The sequence below is a fragment of the Aulonocara stuartgranti genome, assembly GCF_965226115.1.
Source record: "Aulonocara stuartgranti genome assembly, chromosome: 11".
NCBI lineage: Eukaryota > Metazoa > Chordata > Actinopteri > Cichliformes > Cichlidae > Aulonocara > Aulonocara stuartgranti.
Window position 1 is genome coordinate 22,957,918 of NC_138947.1, and position 21,833 is coordinate 22,979,750.

The 21,833-nt window shown below is 40.3% G+C and overlaps 1 protein-coding gene across 1 annotated transcript in view; it reads right to left on the bottom strand.

Annotated features, from left to right (window-relative positions):
* Window positions 1–20,625, bottom strand: part of sntb1 (syntrophin, basic 1) — a 36,909-nt gene extending 16,284 nt beyond the window's left edge. The window contains exons 1-2 of the mRNA XM_082551971.1: window positions 19,764–20,625; window positions 5,118–5,355 (exon numbers count right to left, since the gene is read on the bottom strand). Coding sequence (XP_082408097.1) covers window positions 5,118–5,355; window positions 19,764–20,307 — 782 coding nt within the window. The 5' untranslated portion in view covers window positions 20,308–20,625. The remainder of the gene's footprint in view (window positions 1–5,117; window positions 5,356–19,763) is intronic.
* Window positions 20,626–21,833: the final 1,208 nt, after the last annotated feature.

Here is a 21,833-nt window from a genome sequence, read left to right on the forward strand (position 1 = left end):
CTTTTTGTAGAGAAAGTTTTTTGGTGTGCTATTTGCTTTGGCAAAAACTTTGACAACCTAAGTTATCTGTCCCTTGATTACATGACGCAGGAATGGGGAACATAGGGAGGACTAGCAACGAAACCCATCCCACACACAAACAGCACAAGTGGATCTTTGGGTTCTCGCTACAATTTTGTAGGGTCTTTAACTTTTAACTCAGCATCTTAAGATGTTTTCATGTAAATTGGCTCTATAGAAATAAAACTGAGCTGAGCTGAAAAGGCTACTGCTCTGAATGCATGGCGTTACATAAGTGTGCTCCTGCATGAAAGAAGTTAAATCTCTCATTTGATTAAAGGGTAGTTGTCCTCGTGGGATTATCAATAGATTTAGCAAATATGTATTCAAGGTCTCTTCCATCATGCAGATGTGATCCAAGGATAGACTGTATGGATGTAGACACGGAGATGTCGTTCAGTGATTTTTTAAGCCTTGTTGTGAAACCCTGACTTGAGAATTTTAGCTATCTGCCTTATTATCTGTATTATAATTAACCTGTCTTCACCCAAAAGTAAACATCATTACTTTCTCTCCTTCTCCTGTCATGTAGTCCCCTTCTTTATTAACTCACTCCTTCTGAATTATCACTCCTGCTCATCACTGTCCCATCTTTCCTCAAATGCCAATCTTCTGAATCTTAGGCTTAAACACAGTTTAAACAGCATCTGCTGAAATGAAGAGAAAAACCTCAGATAGATAAACATTGCACTGAGTAAAGTAAAAGAAGATAAAACAGGCTTATCTATCACTTAATATAAAGCCATTTTATCACCCCCGAATCCTTAAAATGAAAAAAAGAGTTTAATCTCACTCTGCAATCTTTAACTTCTGTTTATTATATCAGACCAGCCAAACTCTGTGAAACATCTAACTTTCGGGACAAATATGAACACCTCGTCAAACTTTTGCGGCTTAAAAACGACAACCTGCATTTCAACTTGGGCGTCCTTCTGTTTAAACATTTACCAAACATCTACTGGCAAGGTAAGGCTGGAAGTGAAGAAAGGAAAGAACTTTCTTGACTTTCTTGAGAGAAAACAGGTTAGTCAAGATAAATTTTGCTAAGGACTTTATCTGTGTCTGTGAATCTGCCCTCAAGCTTTATCAAACCACATAACAGTGTTATCTGTGTAAAGCTTAAGCTGCCTATGTCACTAGATGAGATATTGATCCCAGCTACTCACAAATAAAGTCAGCAAAGTTCAAGTCTGTCATGTTTTTTTTGTGTAATAATAAACTTCAAATTAATGAACTTTAACCACAAGTTGTGTTGTTGTTGTTGTTGTGTAAAACACTCATATATGAGAAGACTAGATGATTGTCCCATGTGGATATAGCAGAATACCACTGAGCACATACCCCAAGGCCAGGTCCATGCTAATTAACTGCAACTTTTTTGTACTATTAGAGTCCTTCAGTCAGGCCTACTTTAGTCAAAAGAAGATAATTATTTCCAGTGGCAGTTTATGTCTGTGAGTATGGAGCCTCCCTGGACCTCCTTCCTGTCCTTTTACAAGGATATGTGGGAAGCAAAAAAGGACTCCTTACTCCTAGCACAGAAGAGAGAAGGAATCCACATTGACACAACACTGATTAGATCGCACAGAGCATGAGAAGGAGGAGCTGGGGTCAATGTTGGTTCCAAAGTGGCTTGCAGATGCAGTAGCAGTAGCCAAGCTAAATCAAATTTACAGCCCTTCATATTTGAGATTTGCCAATTAGATGTACGGAGACGCAAATAACTGGGACTCTAGACTCGGAGAGGGAAGGGTCGTGCCATGTGACAGGACAGCACTTTCTCCACAAATGTCACCTGTCTTTCCAGGGTTGAATCCCGGACCAAGTGACAAAATGCACAGTCTTCGGGCTTAGCCAATGCTCTACTAGCGTGGACAATCTGCAGGTACATGTGGAATGTTTTGTGCTGATCCTTGTCTTGCAAAGAGAAACCGCACCCTTTAAGACAGTGACAAACAGAAGATTTCTGCTTTGCTTGCTTCGGTTTAGTAATCATAACCAAATAAAGCAAAAACGCTACACAAGAAGATGTGAAATTAGTACCCTGCGGGCAGTGTACATACCAGGTAAGCATTGCAGACTAACACCAACAGGAGCTAAGTTAAGCTAACTTCAAGCCGGCTAACAACCGTGCTAATTAGCAGTAGCAAGCTAGTACGACTGCAGAATAATTACACGACTCTGAATGTAATTCTTTCTTTAGCTTAAATACTGGAATAACAAGTTGAGTATTACTTTGCAGACTGTCCCAACTAACATTATGCTCATTAACAGCCACTGATATAAATAAGAATCTTAAGTGACCCTGCTTTATTTTAGTACCTTGGGAAATACACACTAAGGCTGTGTCATATCATACCATCCCTGCTTATATCAGTATAAATGTTTATGTCATATAAAATTGTAATATTGCGAAATCAATGACATGTTGATGTCTTGCCTTTACATTTCCTAGCACAACAACACAAGCCCAAGCATGCTTGAGAGCAAGAACAGCATTATAGACTCCAATAACAATTTAAGAGCTAGCTTAATATATTAAGTGGTTTGCCTAAAAGATGTCAGACTTTAGCGCACAGTACTTTGCAAAATATGCAAGAAAACTGTTCCTTCTAAAGGTGGAAACAACCAATTTGTTCCACCACTTCAGGCAAAAACATGCTGTCGAGTGCAACTAGGGTACAAAGGCATGTGAGGAGGAGATGCTAACAGATGGTAATGTGTAACACAACCCTAAACAAATGATTCTACCAAGCATGTCTATAACTAGCACTCGCTAGTTACAGCCCATATTACAGGAAGAGCAAACAGTAGATGGAAATTACTGCTGTGTTTACATAATGGTAAAGAGAACTTAAGCAACTGGTTAAAAAGCAGAAGACTTCTAAGAAGACTTGAAAGGTTAAGTATTTGATTTTCCTACAGGATGTAAACTTTACAACATCCTGTAGGAATTTAGAGGTACAAACTTCTTTGTAGTTTACAGGAAGCAGACAAAAGAATATTTTTGAAATGAACTTATTTTCTTTGATACTTATAAAAACAATGCTAATCATAATGAAGGTAAGTATCAAGCAGCCTTGCGTGTTGCCTTTATGCTTAATGTGGTACGAAATGTCTCAACAACTCAAACAACTGCAGCTGCAAGTGCAATGAAAAACTAACACTTCAAACTGAAAAAAAGTCAAACGAAACCAAATCTAAGCCGAACAATCTAAACACAGCTTCCACGATAAGCTGATACTGCAAAAGTTTAAAAAGTACATCGTGTTTCCAGCTGACAGAGAACCACATATTCTATCCACAGATGGCGTTTTTACTTTTCATTCTATTTTTATTAGATTTGTTTATTTTTACTGACTGATTATTTAGTAGATTTATAATGTTAAAGTGTTGTTGTAGCGTTTCCATAAAGACAGTTGCGACTTGGCTTTGATGTTTCCTTCATCATCTCAAGCTTTCAAGTGTGAGCTTCCACTTTCTCCCAGAATCATACATATGGAGAGGGAGGCAGGACTAGACGAGGCACAGAATGATAGGAAAACACTGACAATTGTTTAGAGGGCAAAAAGTAAAATATCAAGAGAGTGACAAGGATGGGAGGACAATAGAGACAGAAAATTGATTCAGATGGCAGAATACAAAGAGAGATGATGATAGAAAAGAAAGGTAGAGGAAACCAAGCAGACAAAAACACAAACAAGTATGAAAAACAGACATGAGAGAGAGCAAAGTATAAACAAGTAGGGAAGCAACACAGAAAGTGAGGCAGAGAGAAAGACAGCTAGGGCATAAAGCACACAAACTCTGATATCAAACGTGTTTAGAAAAGGAGAGTAAATCACTCTTATCTTCCCCCATGCTGTTTGAGTGGGCCATTGTCAAATTACCAACCAATTAGCTTGATGACAGCCCCTAACAGACCACCCCCCACTGACTGAGAATTAGCTAGGCAATACTTCAAAGGTTTGTCTTTAAGGAAAACTGAAAATGGATTTTAAAAACCCGTTACTGAGTAATCCCCACAGGACAGCTGGAGAAGGCTGCTTCTGTTCACTCACTGTGACATGCAGGAGCAGAAAACTAGTTAACCTTTAATTAACTAAAGTAACCAACGATCTTTTCTTTGTTTCTGTTAAATTCAATTTTATTTATACAGAGCCAAATCACAACAACAGTTGCCTCAAGGCGCTCTATATTGTAAGGTGAAATCCCTACCATAATACAAAGTAAACAGAAAACCCAACAATCATATGACCCCCTTTGAGCAAGCACTTCGGCAACAGTGGGAAGGAAAAACTCCCTTTTAACAGGAAGAAACCTCCAGCAGAACCAGGCTCGTGGAGGGGCAGCCACCTGCCACGACCGGTTGTGGTGGACAGGACAAAAGACATTGATAATAACTAATGATTAAATGCAGAGAGGTGTATAAATACATAGTGAGTGGAAAAGATGACTAAAGAAGAAACACTCAGTACATCACGGGAATCCCCCAGCAGCCCAGACCTCTTGCTGTGTAACTTTGGGAGGAGAAAGTTCTGAGGTGAACTTTCAAACATTTTCTAGTAACAAAGCCTGAAAGCTATGTCTGACTACAGTCACATGACAGACTTATACCCAACATATCTGTGTTGCAAAAAAGACGACAACAAACAGAAAAAACTGCACACAAAAAATAGTTCCAGTGACCCACAAACATAATATGAGCATCTTTTCAAGACAAACCTGGTGAACTATGAGCGCAAGAAAAAAAAGATACATTGTATCGTTTCACTCACCACTAAATACAGAATTAAGAATTTGAAAAAGCGCTGCAGGCCTGGCAAAACAAAATGTACAGAACATGTTAAATTAATAACAGTTTTGATTCAAGATCATATTACTCAGCCCAAGGTGGAACTATGTGTGTGGTTAATGTATGAACCTGAAGTCATTAAACAAGCATTTAAAAAAGCCCAGAGAATCTGCTCGTGTGTGTGTGTGTGTGTGTGTGTGTGTGTGTGTGTGTGTGTGTGTGTGTGTGTGTGTGTGTGTGTGTGTGTGTGTGTCTTCGCTACCTGTTCTCAGGGTCTGGTGTGGTCATGGCTCGGGTTACATAACACATCTTCAGTGGTATGCACCTCCTGTCCCCGTTCAGAGACAAGGAGTGCTGAATCGTAGGACTTGGAGTTTCAGGTGAGGAGGTGACGGGAGGGCTGCTGAGACGGGGGGACTCGGGAGGAGGCGTCTCCCAGCCGATCTCTGACACGGGAGAGCCCTTTTTGACATATGGTGTGGCCTCACGCATATACTTGACTGGAGAGGAATAGAAGAAATACATTTTTAGTACACACAAAGCAATGATAACAATAAAAATTGAGCCACATGTTGAGATTGCAAATTATTTGTCGTCACGTTTGGCCATCTTCATAATTTTCTGTAGATAAAATGGTTCATATTTATATGCTATAGTGACGCCTATTTGTCTTTGCACACTCTAAACAGTATAAATGATTTAATTCGTATAAATATATATACTTTTACAAAAATACATATTAAAATGAAAAAAGGCTACATGTATAACAATGAGGCTGTTCTTTTGCTGGCAGGGTTGTAACCTCATTTAATACAAAGGCCAATTAAAATCCCAACACGTTTGACCTTACAGGCTTGCAGATACTCATAATGTAAAATCCATATGTGCTTCAGCAGCAATTAACAAACCTTGTTGTTTTGAAGGTAGTCTGTATCTGTCATAACGCAGAGGAAGGAAGTGAGGATACCACAAATGTTCACATGCACAGCCAACATTGAAACTGTTTTACTTATAATACCACTGAAGTGTTTGTTAAGCACAGACTTTCACGGGGCGGAAAAGTAATTTTCAGCAACATATCTGTGCGTTAATGATGCTTGTCAGAGACCCAGGAGGGTGTACAGATTACAGAAACTTGCCTCTGATAGTAATAAAACTTAGGACCACAAGTCTGTTTCGTGTCCGCATCATGCAGTGGCGGTTAATTAGATCGATTACAGCCTCAGACCTGCTGCGTCACGCCCTCACCATATATTTCCTGTGTGTAGTTTTACAATCATCTGTCCAATATGTTCTCGTTCACCCGTTAAAATCAGAAGGAAGAGAATCAAATCAGTTACTTTGCACATGTGCTCTGGAGTGCACGATGGAAGCCCACTTCAGATGCTCTCTCACTAAAATATTCAGTGTCCTCTGAATAATGTCATCTCTAAAGATGACTATTGTCCACAGAGTTTTCTGATAAAGCAATACACGTTTTGCTCCACAGACAGCAGGAAGCTCAGTGGAAAAACAGTGATACATGTTCCTGTAATAATTAAGTGGCCCTCTGCGCTGCCACTTGATAACAGTAAATGTCAACATGCCATTTAACTGCGGTGGTTTTTGTCAACAAAATCAAGTGCCTCTTCAGCTCTCAATAATTTGTTGAAACGTATTGATTTGCCTCATCGTCTCTGTTGCTGCTGGCAGCTCTGGCACCACTGAGTCACTTCAAGATCCACGGCCGATGCCGCTGGGCTATCTGAGAAACGCCGAATCCAGGAAAACACACAGCTTTACTTGTACGAGTCATACTGATGCTCATTTTAAATTCCACATGTCCTCCTCTTTGAGAGGAGGAGAAAAGAAGGCTGGAACCATGTTACAGTGAAAGACAGAAATAGGGAGTCGGAGATAAAGTGGGTGCACAGATTGCTTTCTATGTCCTGAATACGCTAAATCCTTATTATGGCCTGGATGTCTAATTGGCATATCTCGCAGTACAGCTGCATATAATTGGCATATGGCTGGTGGCATTTGTAATCCAGCATGTGAACTATTCTTGGTAGAAGCACTATTGAGCACTACGGGATGGTATAACAAGCCTAACCTCCAACCTGTAAATTAGGGATGATAGGCTCATAACACAGAGGCTCATAACACAGAGGAGAAGACAGGGATGATGTAAGAGTGTCCTCAATGGACGTACAGATACGATGTGATCTAATTGCACAGTAGAATAACCCACACAGTCAGATCAGATTAAAACAGCTTGAAAAAAAAAAAGAAAAAAAAAAGGTTGATACTTTTGTTGAAATCAAAGGACTGAATAGATCAAATCCAGCGCAGTCAAATAAGGACAACCACTTCTGCTTTATGTTAAGTGTGTTAACTCGAAGGATATTAATAAAAAAGGGAAGAAGCAAAAGTCTGAAAGACTGAGACTGACTTTTGTGATTAGACAGCAGCACAGAGACCGTCTGCCTCATACTTTGTGTTGCAAACATCACAAATCTGCAGCAGAACATCAAATTCGTGACTTGTGGCGTTTTGCTGAAATTTTTCTGAGCATCTTAGTTCAGCCATTCCTGCACTGTGAGGATGCGTTTTGCTCCCTCTGCATTCCTTTAAATGTCAGTTTGAAAGTTTAGACTTGGTATTTGGGCTCAGGCTAAAAAAACAAAAACAAAACACATATATAATCACACCTTTCTAATGGGCCTACCCACAGCACTGTGCCTAAATCATACATCCTTAAAAAATAACTGTGAAAGCATGTACACCACACAGAAACCACAAGACCTGCGGTTGATCAGCTAGGCGTCTTTTGCTCTGTGTCAGTTTCCGACGCTGGTAGAGAACGTGACTGTAAAGACAGCACGAAGCAAGATGAATCCATCTGCTGATTTTCAGACACAAACATGTGGCACAATCCTAACAACTTACCCGTTAATTTCACACCATACACAAAACCTTTATTATTATTATCTACCCAAACAGCTGATACCCTGGTTACAAATTTACAGTCCACTCTCTGAGCAGAAAAAAAAGACATGCCACCCATCTACTATAAAAACATAATCTTTAGTTGATGATTTGCTTGCAGTTAACATCTACAAAGAATCCCCATTCCTAGAAATAGAGCTCTAAGTGTTTCCAGTGGAGGGGAAAATAAAAAGGGGTACAGTCCGTGCAGTCATTACACTGTAAGTGTGTACATCTGTGTGCATTCCCTTGGGTCGTGTTTCTATCCCATTACAGCGCCAGCTCTGCGCAATAACCTCAATAGCTGGAGAAGAGCTTGAAAAGGATAGGGCTCATACTACTGGAGCCATGAGAGGAGTCTATGAGCCGGTTTGCTGTTACATAAGTCAAACTAAAGAGATTCAAACGAGAGGCTACACTTCCCTATCTATTTGATTTTATTTTCCACTTTCCAGCTCATCCTTGCTCACCCATGTGCAGATAAATCTTTTTTTATTATTATTATTATTAGTAGTAGTAGTGGTGTGATTTCCATTCTCCGAGGTATTTTGCAGTTACAGCAGTCATTGATGCAGATGCCTCAATCCATCAAAACAGCTGTTCGACTCACCAGTGAAGTCATTGACTTCTTTTGATGATTCAAACGCTCTTCGCTTAATAGAAACTGTACACGATCCATTACTTACACATTTTTACAGCTGATGCACTCAATTTGTTCTTGACTGTTAGACCTTCACAATGAATACACAACGACAAACACACACTCTTCAGTCCGTCCCTCTTGACAAACACACACTCTGGTCTATAACATTAAGTGTAATTACTGTAGCTGTCTCATTGTCTCTTTTTTTTATTTAATGGTCTTTAACGGTATTTAATGGGGTTTGAAGTCATTGCATTTACTACTATATGCTTCAAATGTACTTTCTGTTTTGTGAGAAAGTGCATCAAAGGAGAGAAAAAAAACACTCATTAAAGCTGCGGAAGTGAAAGTAGACTGGTAAAAGCTGGAAAGAGGCCAAACCAGACTAAAGAGGTAGAAAAAAAAAGAGACGCTCCTCTGACTGTAGAATTGGGCCTTTTCCTCTTGTACCTGGATACTACAGCAACACAAAAGGCCCTTACAAATCCACCCTCGAGGCACCTTTTTGTAAGATGTTGGCCAATATTTCAAAGATTCCAATACTACCTTAACCGAACAATGTGTAGCAACTAACAGCAGGTTAAAGAAACGTGAAATGTGCATAGGTATGCTTACTCACTGACCATGAACTGACACCAAGTTCAACACTTTTCTAATCAACTTTCTGAAGAGCATATTTATATAAAAGACACCTGAAAGGCATTTGCTAAAATGTCACATTTTAAAATACCGCCGATGATGTTACAACACAAGAGATGTAGTACTAACAGATTAAAGAGTACTTCTATATGTAATGATTTAGTTATCGTGCTATAAATATGAGTTAACCTGTGGGGATAGGTTAATTGATTAATCTAAATTGCCCATAGGTGTGAATGCGGCAGTGAATGTGAGTGCGAATGGTTGTTTGTCTCTGTGTGTTAGCCCTGCGACAGACTGGCGACCTGTCCAGGGTGTACCCCGCCTCTCGCCCTATGACAGCTGGGATAGGCTCCAGCGCCCCCCGCGACCCTGAAAAGGATAAGCGAAAGCGAATGGATGGATGTAAATATGATATTTACTGCAGGAGTGAGGGAATTTGGCATAGTGTAGTCTGAGTGATGCACAGTAGAGAGTATGAAAGAAATAAGAAAGAGAAAGGAGCACAAAAGGAGCGCTCAAAGACTTATTTGCCCAAAAAAAATGCAAATGTGCAGATGCAAATGCAGAGGATGTGGACACCACAGTGTGTGTTCAGGACACAAGAAACTTGCATTGAAATTACATTAAACATTAACCTGAATGTTAAAGATAACAAACCTACACCATTCGCACTCACAGGCAGGGATAGCTCAGTAGGTAGAGTGGTGGCCCCATGATCGGAAGGTCGGGGGTTCGACTCCACTGAACGGCTACCCTGAGGTACCCCTGAGCAAGGTACCGTCCCTACACACTGCTCCCCGGGCGCTGCACTGGTGGCTGCCCACTGCTTCACTGGGTGAATGGGTTAAATGCAGAGGAACTATTTCCCTATGGGGACTAACACGCACACTTTACTTTACTTTTAACTTTACTTACTTTTTACTTTCTTTACTTACTTTTTTTTACTTACTTTACTTTTTACTTTACTTTACTTTACTTTACATTTAGCAGATATCATTATCAAAAATTTGAATTTACCTATAAAGCACTTCCCCTGAATTATGACAGCTAGCAACTTTAAAAAAAAAACCAAAGCTTCAGAGGATGAAAGTGTGAGCAGGAGGATACAGTCACTTTGTGGGGTTACAAGTTTTGCATCATAAAGTTTGATCTTTCCAAACTCTTTTAGCTCAGATTCATGCATGCAGCTATCAAGTAAGGAGTGCAGTGAGTATTCAGCTTATTATTGTATAAAGGAAAACTGGTTAGCAATTCTAGGCTGATGTCTATAACATTGAGATGATGGAAGCTGTAGAAAACAAGAGAAATATGGTCACAGTTTAACTTCCATGCTTGAAGCGTAAAAACTAATAGAAATAACAGCTTCAAAATAGTGCCAGGTCACCTGCCGTAATCTCATGCATGCTTTCACTTTTCAAATACGACATTACTGCTGTGTTTAGACAAAAGACTTTGGCTATTTAAGAGGATTAAACGTATTACTGGGAGTTCTGTAGAGAGTACTGAAAGGACTACATTGACAAAAAGCCTATAAAAGATAATTAATCCACAACTACCTCCCTTCAACAGCGCAAACAATAAAGCACAAAATAACTTGTGAAACCCTGACAACTTGTGCGGTAATGTTAACCAGCCATTCAGCATGACCAAGGACTGGGCTTTCAGTTTGGTCTTGGCTCAGGAATCACCTCCACACACAGAGACAGTGAATCAGCTGAGGCTGAAAGATGTTCTTCCAGATGACACATTTTGTGCCATGACGTTTGGAAGAAGAAGACGACGACTCGGTGTGATTAAGGCCTCACTTTCCAGCTCTGAAGTGGAAACAGTGCAAATGACTTATATGCAGACTATGTCTTAAAACAGCAACACACGATTCCTCCAACATGTATTTCCTCAGATCCTGTTTTTACAGTGGTAGAAAATGATTTTGAAGACACTAAGACAATGATAAAAATAAATAAATAAATGCATTTAAACTGGATTTGCAGGGGGGGGGGGGGGGGGGTGTCTATCAGAGACAGGATAAAAAACTTTCATCACAGGGCAAAGGTAACTGCGCATCTTTTTACTAATTTACAGATACTTGTTCATCTAAGGCAGGAGTTGACAGCCTTTACTATCAGAAAAACAATTTTTGAGACACTTTAACCAAATAAATCTATAAAACATGTTAACATGTCTCCCTTTAAAGCACTGTAGATACGAAGCAACGCAGGTAAGTATGAGTCCCATCTGTTTTGGTGTAATTTAGTCAAATTTAAAGTGCTGAGTTTAGATTGACAATGAATAAAATACAATCCCAATAAGATCCCAGTAGCTTAAAAATTCAATTAAATTTTGAACAAACTCCAGCAAGAGCACACCAATACACCGACAGTGTTGGGAGTGAAAGCAAAGTTAAAACAAGTTTGTTCACAGGCTGTTAAATTGAAGGCTTTTCTCTGCAGCATTTAGTTTTGGGGGGATTTGGAATCCATAGGTAGGGGGACTCAAAAATAGTCACACAGGCTAGACATATGTATAGGATACACATCCTGCTCTGTCACTTCAACCCTTTTGCTGTCCTTCACTGCATTCATGAATCTTCTCTGTTGTCTTCCTCTTTTCTTCCATTGTACGATATATGCACTCTCTCTATTTCAGGTAGTTTCACTACTACCAATTAAGAATAGCTTGAAGCAATATTTGATAAAAAATTTAAATAATACAATAAACAACCGTTAATTAGTATCGTATTACTGTTCATACAATTTTTTTGGATCCACTAGAGAGCTGCATGAGGCTCAGGAGCCAAATGTTTGAGACGCCCACTGCCACCGCATAGCAGTGGTCAAAGTGCAGGATTTCCCCTTAAACTGTTCTAATACTCACATAAACAGTACAACAACTCTAAAGAGAGCCTTTATCTAAAAATCGACAAATATTGTTTGCCGGTAAATTAACTTTCCATTACTCACTAAAGCGACACATATGACAAATATTTCATTAACAGGAATCTCTAAATTAGAGCTGTATTCTACATTTTCCCCCGTTTCCACAAATGGCAACACAAACAAGTAGACCTACTAAAAACCAAAACCACAGACTGAGCAGATGGTGGGTTTGACAAAAGCCTACTGCCTCATACGTTCAACAGAAGTCTGCGATGCTGCATGACTAAGAGACTCTAACATGTGTCATTTTTGTTCACTCCTTTAAAAATCCTAATGTAAGGACTAAATTGATGTGCTTCTTCTCCACTATAATAAAAAAAAAAAATCTATTTTGTCCTCACAATCACAAGGAAACTAGGCTAAAATAAACATAATGCACATAAACACAATGATTAAACCTGGAGAAAAAAAGTTTTTGTGTTTTTTTCCAAACAAAACCAGCCGGAAAAACAGATGAGTGTCAGCGCCGGGTCGCTGCTTTTGTTTTGTCTCTATAAAACACTTGCACAGGAGAGGAATGAATGATTCAATCTATTATCTCCACCGCCACAACCACGAGTACAACACCACAGTTGCTGTTATTATCATCACAGTCATCCGCTCTGAGTCAGCCTCCACAAGCTGTATTGAAGGAGATGATATTTTCTCTAATGACATAAACAGTCAGCTGGTAGACACGCTGACTCGCGCTCTTCTCTTTCCACACACACTCAGCCATATATCGACTCTCACTCGTCTAGACAACAACGCTGATGATTTAAATTGATGGCACGCACGAATGCACACAAACAGGCAGATGCTCATTCAGACACGCACGCTGCATCACACTGCTGACAGCAGCACGCACACATGCACGCACACACACTTCCAGATGTCAGGTGATGACAGCTTTGGCTTGTTAAAGGCTCAACAGGAGAGCTTACAGGACACCGACTCATTTCCCGTGGCTGAAGTGAAGTGTGGCAGGTGTTCTATTGTTTTCTGACTTTTTATTCTTAACATGCTCTGCTTCCAATGGGAAGGTTGCCAATATTTGTTTGCATGCACTCAGCTGCGTGCAATGGTTCCGTCAGTAAATATACTATTAATTAAAATACAAAAAAATACTACCAATTAAACTTGTTAAATAGGAGTTGTGTGTCTTTATGGTGCCCTTATGTAACCCATTATCTGCATTTATTTAGATAATAATGTTTTTGTAGGGTGAACAGTTAGTCCTCAACTTAAGAAAACAAACACTTTTTACTTGTGCTGCATTCATTTAACACAAGTACCGTGTGTATAAAATCTCTTTTGAGGTTCTCCTTTTCAAACAATCAGCCAAAAAAAATGAAGTTTTCTCCACAGACTGTATTTAAAAGATGAACAAAAGGAAGGAACAGATCAAGGGGAGTACCAGAGGACACTGCGTACCTCTGTGGTAGTGGCGTATTAATCATAAAGTAGCCATAGCCTCAACCATACCCTGCTTTACTGTTTGTTTTACTCACAAAGAGATAGTTTGTTCACAGAGTACAAACAGCTTCAACTAACAAAATATTCATGAATCCTGGGTTTGTGCACATGCACTGCGGACTTCTATGCAAGCTGACTTATTTTGCAACCAGTGTGCCACTGGTTGCAAAATAAGTCAGCACATTCAGGGGGAAAACAGAAGTGAAATGTGTGAATCAAACACCGGGGCAGCCACTTTCTAAATTAAGATCTGCACCTATTTGCATAGGACTTGTTTTGATCTGACGAAAATTCACTGATCCGTTTTAATCAGGAACTGCATTTTTGGCTACAAACAAAGCACTCTGAATAAATACTAAGCATTATTTGCTCAAGTGCAGAATATAAATATTGTGCTTGCCAGACTAGAATTTATGCTTCTCCAAACAAGGTGACAGGCAAGAGTGAATTTAAAAAAAACATTAATCTCGATGTTGATGACCAGTTGTAATAAACGACTGATCTAAAGGGAAGATTTTCCCCAAACTGTCCCAATTTAGTAGAAACTGACCTGTCTCTCTACATGCACTCGTGTTTCTTAGACTGAGGTTCTGCCCACTGCACTGCAGTGGGTAATAAGACTTGTTAGAGAAGATGTAAATGTTCCTTATAAGCTACTTGAAATGCTCAGCCTGGTGGATAAACTGAAGCCAGACACTGGATGATGCTACAAAGATGAATTGAGGGATCACTGTAGCTGCAGGGACACTACTGATATGTTAGGCAAGCTTTATGATGAAATACACAGTTTAATGTTACCTGCTAGTTCAAATCAAAATGACTGCTCTATTAGCCATGTAGTCAGGTGTTGATTAATATCAGGTTAAAGCTGTTAAAGGGTGAACAGGAAATGCATCAGGATAAAGGAGTTTATATTTATTACATCAAGATCTCCCATTAAAAAAAGACAAAACCTAAAAAAAAGAAATACCACATAGACAAACCAGAGGATAAAAATTAAGGAGCGAACAGAACAATTATTCTAAGACTCTTTATACCTCTAGTAATTACAGTTGTGGTCAGAAGTTTACATACACTCATCACAAACATGTCATTTTTGGCTTTTAATGACTTCTTTGAACTATTTTTTCAGGTTGGAATGATTATATAACATGTATCTTTAATGACTTTAAAAACATGAATTGGGTGCACAACGTTGAATTTATGACATGTAAATCGACTGGTTTCCTTGCATGGACCAAGCTTTAAAGCCAGTTCTGAAATGTTCAATAGGGTTGGGGTCGATGCTATGCGAAGGCCATTCCAGAAGCTTAATGTTGGCCTGCTTTATCCTTTCCAAAAACCAGTTTTGATGTGTGTTTGGAATCTTTGTCCTACCCAGTTGTGTCCATGTTTCAACCATCTAGCTGCTAATTTAAGGTGAAGCTTAAGAATTTCACCTTAAATTATTTATTATTTCACTATATCAAATGTGCAGTAACAGCAGCAAAAACAGTGCATGATGCTACCAACACCATGCACGACAGCTTGTACAGTATTCTTAGATTACTGTACAAGCTAAATGTACAAGCATAGCGCTTGTCATTGAGGCCAAACAGCTCAATATTAGTTTCCTCTGATCATAAAAATATTGATTTTGATTTTTCCATGATGATATGAACTGTGATAGTGATAGTGTAAAATTTGTTTCGCTTGTGGACAGTGCAACTGGTGTCCCAGCAGCTCACAGTTCATGGCAGGCTGGTTGGTTCCTGGGTTTTCTCCTCTCACCTGAGGCTGACAGTTTGGGTCTTCTTCCAGACCTCTACAATTCTCCTTAGATCTTCACTCTGTTTCTTGGTCTTTTGCACTGTTCTGAGTATTGGTCAGTCCAATGAGCGCTGTCAAAAAGAGACTACTGGTTGTAGTCAACCATGATCACAAACAAGAAATTAATAAGCCTTGTCAAGTTAGACGACCTTCGGCACCACTAATTAAAAGATTTAAGTATATGTAAATATACATTCATGCCCATGATGAGTGGATGGAAGCTTCTGAGAATTGTTTAACTGTTATTAAGTCATTTTTAAACATCTCAAAGTGTTGGCAGCTTCTAAAAGAGTCAAGTTAATAGAACATCCTATTGCTCTGAGGTCAGTGAAAAGTCAATTTAGATTGTTATTTATAATGGCACTTTTATAGTCTTGCTGATCCCTTAAGACACTTTTACACTACAAGCCACACTAAGCCCTTCCCACAGATGTTCACACAGCTCTTTATCACACACACATGCACACAATAACACCAGTGGATGCGTTGTGGAGCAATTTGGGGTTAAGTATCCTGCCATAGGACACTTTGATATATAGATCAGAGGAACCAGGCATCGCACCAGCAACCTAGTTACATAATTACTCCAATTTACATCTTAGCTGTAATATGACATCAGGAGTAATATATTTATCCTTAATTTCACTTGATGACTCATCACATGAATACTTAAATTAATACATATATGTCTTAAAATAAATAATCTGTTTTGCCACCTACCATCTATTATAGGGTTAAACTATTCCGTTATATTTACAGAGACGAGTGAATTGACGTGTTTTTCTCCAAAAGAATTCTTCTCATCTCTTTTCATCTTAAGCATCTTAAGCTGAGGCATGAATCAACTTTAACACCCACATGATTGGACTGAAGTGTCAATCATCACTGCATAAAAACATTTAACAAAAAGAAAACATAAGAAAGAAAACAAAGAACACAGTACAGGAACCATAAAATTCTTATTGTAGTTAACACTGAGAGGTAAAAGGGTTCACATCCGTGATGTTGCCACGCAGGGTATTTCAGAGGTTTTCTATAGAGCCCTGATGATGCGAGAGGAGGCAGATTAAGACGTATGTTTGCTGACGGAGGGCACGGGAGAATCCCTCAGTGTCATTTAAGGGCTCAGTGCACTTCAAGCAAACTGTCTGATAAAATGTGACATCCGATCACGTCTAAAAGCAAAAGTGTGTTGGAGAAGAGTCAAGTGAAGGGAGGTTTATTTAGAAAGCACATTTACAGCGGTAGACAAATAAATAACGCAAGACCGAAAAAACAAACACTTGCCATCCAGCACCCCACTGGTTCAAATCTGTGGAAGGACTCTGTGTCTGTTTGCGGTCTTTATCTGTACAACATGAATCATTCAAACGGGTAAACAGTGTTCCCTCAAAGGCATTCATGGTATTCCACTCAGTGTTGTTAAAGTGAACAAAAAAGAAGCTTGTGAACATGAACCCTGCCTTCTTTCTCACCTCTGCACACCTGTCCATTAGCTCTTTTGCAGAAGACATTTTGATGTGTTGCACTGGCACAAGTAAAGGTGTAAACAATAAAAATAATGAATGGTAAATTCCATGTAGCCGCCTGTTTCAGGGCCCTGGTATTTCTCATGCAGCTATAATTACATATAGGATTATTTTTCTTATGCTTTGCTTTTCTTGCTGTGACATGTCAAAATGTCTTCTGTGAACACAGCGCGCTACAAACCAAAACTCTGGCCTTTATCATGGTGACCTGCCGCAAGCGGTTATTTAAAGGTGACCAATTAAACTGCGTTCTAAGCTGATCTCGTTTGCAAACAATCTTGAGTGCAAACATCCAGCTGCACTGCACAGCAAAGGCAGACACTCCAAGTTTAAAGTGTAAAATTAGTGTAAAATTTGTTTCACTTGTGGACAGTGCAACTGCTGTTTCAGCAGCTTACAGTTCATGGCAGGTTTGGTGGTTCCTGGGTTTTCTCCTCTCATCTGAGGCTGACAGTTTGGGTCTTCTTCCAGACCTTGGCAAAGTGGTGACAGATCTGAAACTTGTATTTACATACAACTGCTTGAAGTTTTTAAATGTCTCCAAGAAACCTTCCAAATTTGTGTAAATCTACAATTCTCCTTCTTAGATCTTCACTCAGTTTCTTGGACGTTACCACTGTTCTGAGTACTGGTCAGTCCAATGAGCGCTGTCAAAGAGAGACTACTGGTTGTAATCATGATCACAAACAAGAAATAATAGGCCTTGGCCTTGTCAAATTACCGATAACGGTGACAGATTAGTGTTCTAAGTGGACCTCGTCTGCAAACAATCTTGAGTGCAAACATCCAGCTGCACAGCACAAGGCAGACACTCCAAAAATAAAATTCTGTGGCACAAACTTCGACGATTGTCTCTAAAGGTGCCATTTGTTGATCGGTCCTTCAACAGACCACCATAACATTACCGGTTGCGGTTGCTAGGAGTTTTGTGGTGCAGAGCCTTTACTGATCTCCTTATAGAGATTCCCATTTGGTTTGTCTGACTGCATACTGAGCAAAGAACAGAGCCTACCGAGAGTCTCTGAGGACTCTTTAACTAAAGCAGGAGGCTCTCTGACATCAGGGCTTGTTCTCAGTGGGTCAAACTGCTGCCCTCTCACAGCTGTGTGAAGCGGAGGGAAGTAGCTGCTGCCTATTTTCAGACATATCTGTCCTTCGTAATGAGTTTCCAAGATGCCTTGTCTGTGCTTTAGTAAAGGATACACAGATTACAAACATCCACGTACAAATCCTTTGCACATTTGCAGACAAATTGCACCAGCACACTCTATTCCCACGGGACAGGTACGATCTCCTAAAAGACACATCAGATGTTTTGTCTTGATCTCTTTCCTCATATGATACAGTCTGCCTCTCTCAAATCTTTTCAAGGTGGCTCCCACTCAAGAATAAAATAAAATGGTGCTGATATTTAGGTTTGACATATCACTATTCATTCGATTTTACTTTACATTTGACTAATTGATGCCATTTTGTTGTGCAACACCTTCATGTGTTACCCAATTTCTCACGTGCAAATTATCTCTCTTAAATAGCAGTTACTGTGAAAATACTAACCCTCACAGTAATCTTTATTTCAGCCTCTTTAAACCTCTTGTTAACTGTCCTTCTGTTTCAGTCTCTCATCCACTCAGTCTCCCATTAAATGCTCTTATACCCCCTCATTTTTCTCTCTCTTCACCTTCCTCTGCTCCGATCTCCTCTGCCCTTCTTTCAGATCGTGATACAGTTTTCAGCTGGGACCAGCATGTCCCCATGAGGAGTGTGATCACCGTGTTTGTGTATCTGAGATGAGAGAGAGTCGTGTGCACATGTGTATGGGAGAGAGAGAGAGAGACACTTTGTTCTCATTGTCTTGGGTCCAAGAGTCCTCTTAGGGACAGGAATGAAAGAACTGAGAAGTAGGCACTTATGTGCAACAGTTTCCTGTATGAAGGAATGCGTGTGCGTGTGTGTGTGTGCACGTGTGTCTGTGTGTAGTAAAATGGTCTTCACCTTTCTCAGTGTGGCTACCCACAGCCTAATCTTGATCTACATCTTGATATTTTAGCTGAAAGCAACTGTAAAAAAAATGAACAGGCTGCACATTTGAGGAAGCAAAAAAGGCCAGAGGAAGGGAAAAGATATGAGTTTGATGTTGCATGATTGTCCCATGGCACATCTAGTTGCATAATACCTATTTCCTTAATCTCAATTATTCTTTTCTGCAAAAGGCAATCAGTCTGTAACCTGTTTCCAAATTATGTAATAAAACAGCACCAAATGCCAGTGTTGTTCAAGACTAAGGTGACTGCAATCTAATTTGATATAAACAGGGTGAATTAATATCGGCTGCTGGAATAATATTTACTTTCCCAGGTATGACAACCAGCACCTCTCTTCTTTAATGTAAAATAAATTACATCCTACAGCAGAGGTCAAAGTGGAAGCAGTGTTTTTCCCGGTTCTTTTCTTTTTTCCTGCACATTCTATTAATGTAACAAGTGAGTGACAAGTGACTGTAATTAACTGGAAAGTAGAAAATAAAAAATGTGTCTAATGGACATGATCGAGAAACCTGAGTCTAAAAAGGCAACCATGTGGAGCCAGAGGTTCCTCCGACATTACCGGTGTCATTCAGTGAAGGAGCACTGCTCTCCTCACGTCTTTGAGTGAGTCTATGGGCATCCCAAAAATATTACGCAACATTTGAGAAACTGACACACAAACTGATGTGGAATATGTTACACTTAGCTCTTACCGTCGGGGTACGCTTTTCACTCATTCACTAAATAAAATCTGTACTTGCACAAACACTCACAGGGGCTTCCAAAAAAACAACCCGTAATCTAGTCAATCAATAAAAGGTTCCCCGACCTCTACCTCTCTTTCAGGTGTTCCTCTAATTCTTTTATCCTCTCACATGCCTCCTCTCCAGTATGCCTTACCTTCCAGAGTCACCTCTTTCCCGGCTCGTTTCAACGCCTGCACAGCCTCGTCGTGGGTCGCGTCCCGCAGGTTCATACCGTTCACGGACAGGATCGCGTCCCCCACATACAGAGACTGGGTCTGGTCCGCAGCGAGCCCCTTGAATATTTTACTGATGAGGATGGGCATCTTATTCTCCTTCCCCCCTTTGATGCTAATCCCGAGTCCCCCGACTTCCTGCTTGGTCACCTTGACGCACCGCTTTTTGTTGGCGATCGCTTCGGGTACCCGCTCCGGGAGGTCCGTGAACGCGGTGCGCACAGTTTGGGGGCCATTGTTGGAGTTGGTATTACTGTTGTCATGGTAAGATCCGTTGGTAACGCCGTTAGAGTTGACATTGTCATCGACACTCTCGTTAACGTTGCTCTCACAGCTTAACGTGAGCGCTTCCTCGTTCAAGTTGACCAAAACTTTGTGCCACTGCTCTCGCACCAAAACCTCCACAAATCCACTTTTTTGCACTCCAGAGCCAATCGGAACTCCAGTCGCTACTACCACCGCCATCTTTGGAGCATTTCTGTAAAAAATCACATGTGATTTAGTTCCCAGTGCGCTCGCAAGTTCCACCCTATCTCCCTCTCGCCCGGGCTGGACTTTGCCCCCTCTGAAGTTTTCTGCAGGACTTATATCGAGTGTCCCGTCCGACCAGCCCGAGCTCTTTCAGCGCAAACTCCCCCTCCGCTCTGCCTGCCCAAGATCCTATCTGCTGGGTGGAGTTTTCCTCCCCCCGCCGTCAGCCGATCCCATCTCCAGATCCCGCTTGTACAAAATGTGTACATCATTTGCCAACTTCTTGTAAAACACGCTAACCACAGAGGTAAACAAACACCGGGTAGATTAGGCAAAAATTCACTTCTCATCTATTCCAGCTAATTCAGAACCGACAAGACTACCATGATATGTGCCTACACTACTGTCATGTTAGAGTGGGCTTTACGAATCTTTTACACTGGCAGGAAAAGAAAATGTAATTTGTGGAGTAGAATATTTTTGTTTTGTGCGCTCTTGGGTAAGATGGAACTGAAGTCACGGAAAATTTGCATTTTTTTCCACGGCGCTAGATTTTTAAAGACATATTTAAATAATATTAATAATAAGATGAATCATATATATGACTAGAACTAATTTCCAGTCTTTCAAGTGTCTAGTGGGTTCCAGTCTTCTACGATAGCCCGTTTTTCCGTGGGTGAAGTGAGAAGGTTTTACGCGCGTACAGGAATGCGCCTGTGCGGGTTTTGTTGTTTCGAAGAACGAAAGAAGAGAGGGAGCACGTTTTTCTCTGAAACTCTGTCAAGGAAGGCCTCCCTCTAAGGCTTTGCTTTGTCTACTATTATCAAAGGACGTCCTTACGCCCTGTCAATCACACACGATCCAGAAAGCTGAAAAAAAAAGTCAGTCAGCTCAGACCTTGAGAGCGCAGCTGGAGATGTCAGCATAGTGACCGGAGCTTCTCGGAGCATCGCTGGTCAGGCGGACCTTTCTTCACAGGCTTAACCCCTGTGTTCAAGTCTAGTGAGTGACTGACATTGAGGCTGAGACAAAATCAGTTTCATCTCATCACCAACTCCTGACTGCGTGTCAGTAAAAGCTGGAATACTGAGAACAAGAACAATGTTTAATGTAAACGTCTTTAGCTCCGCAGCTGTCTGGCTGTGGATATTACTCACAGCTGCTCAAGTGCTGAAACGTGCTGAAGTAGACCACAGTGTCACACTAAACTATTAGAAATGTTGCTACGACACCTACCGGTGACGCCTTTAAATACTAAATACTAGAGCCTCTTTGGCGATTTAGTGAATGTATGACTTGGCCGCAGACTGCTAATGTAGAGTATTTAACCTCGGTTTTGTGCCATATGTGCACAACTAGATTGTGTTTGGGATTAAGTTAAAACGTGTCATTAAAAGTTGTTCAGTTATGGAAATATGTAGGAATGCTGTGCAGTGTGGGAGACAAGCTTCCCTACAAGCCTGCCCTAAAAACTATGTCAGATCATTACTACTGAGCTGCACTAAAGACATGATTAACTG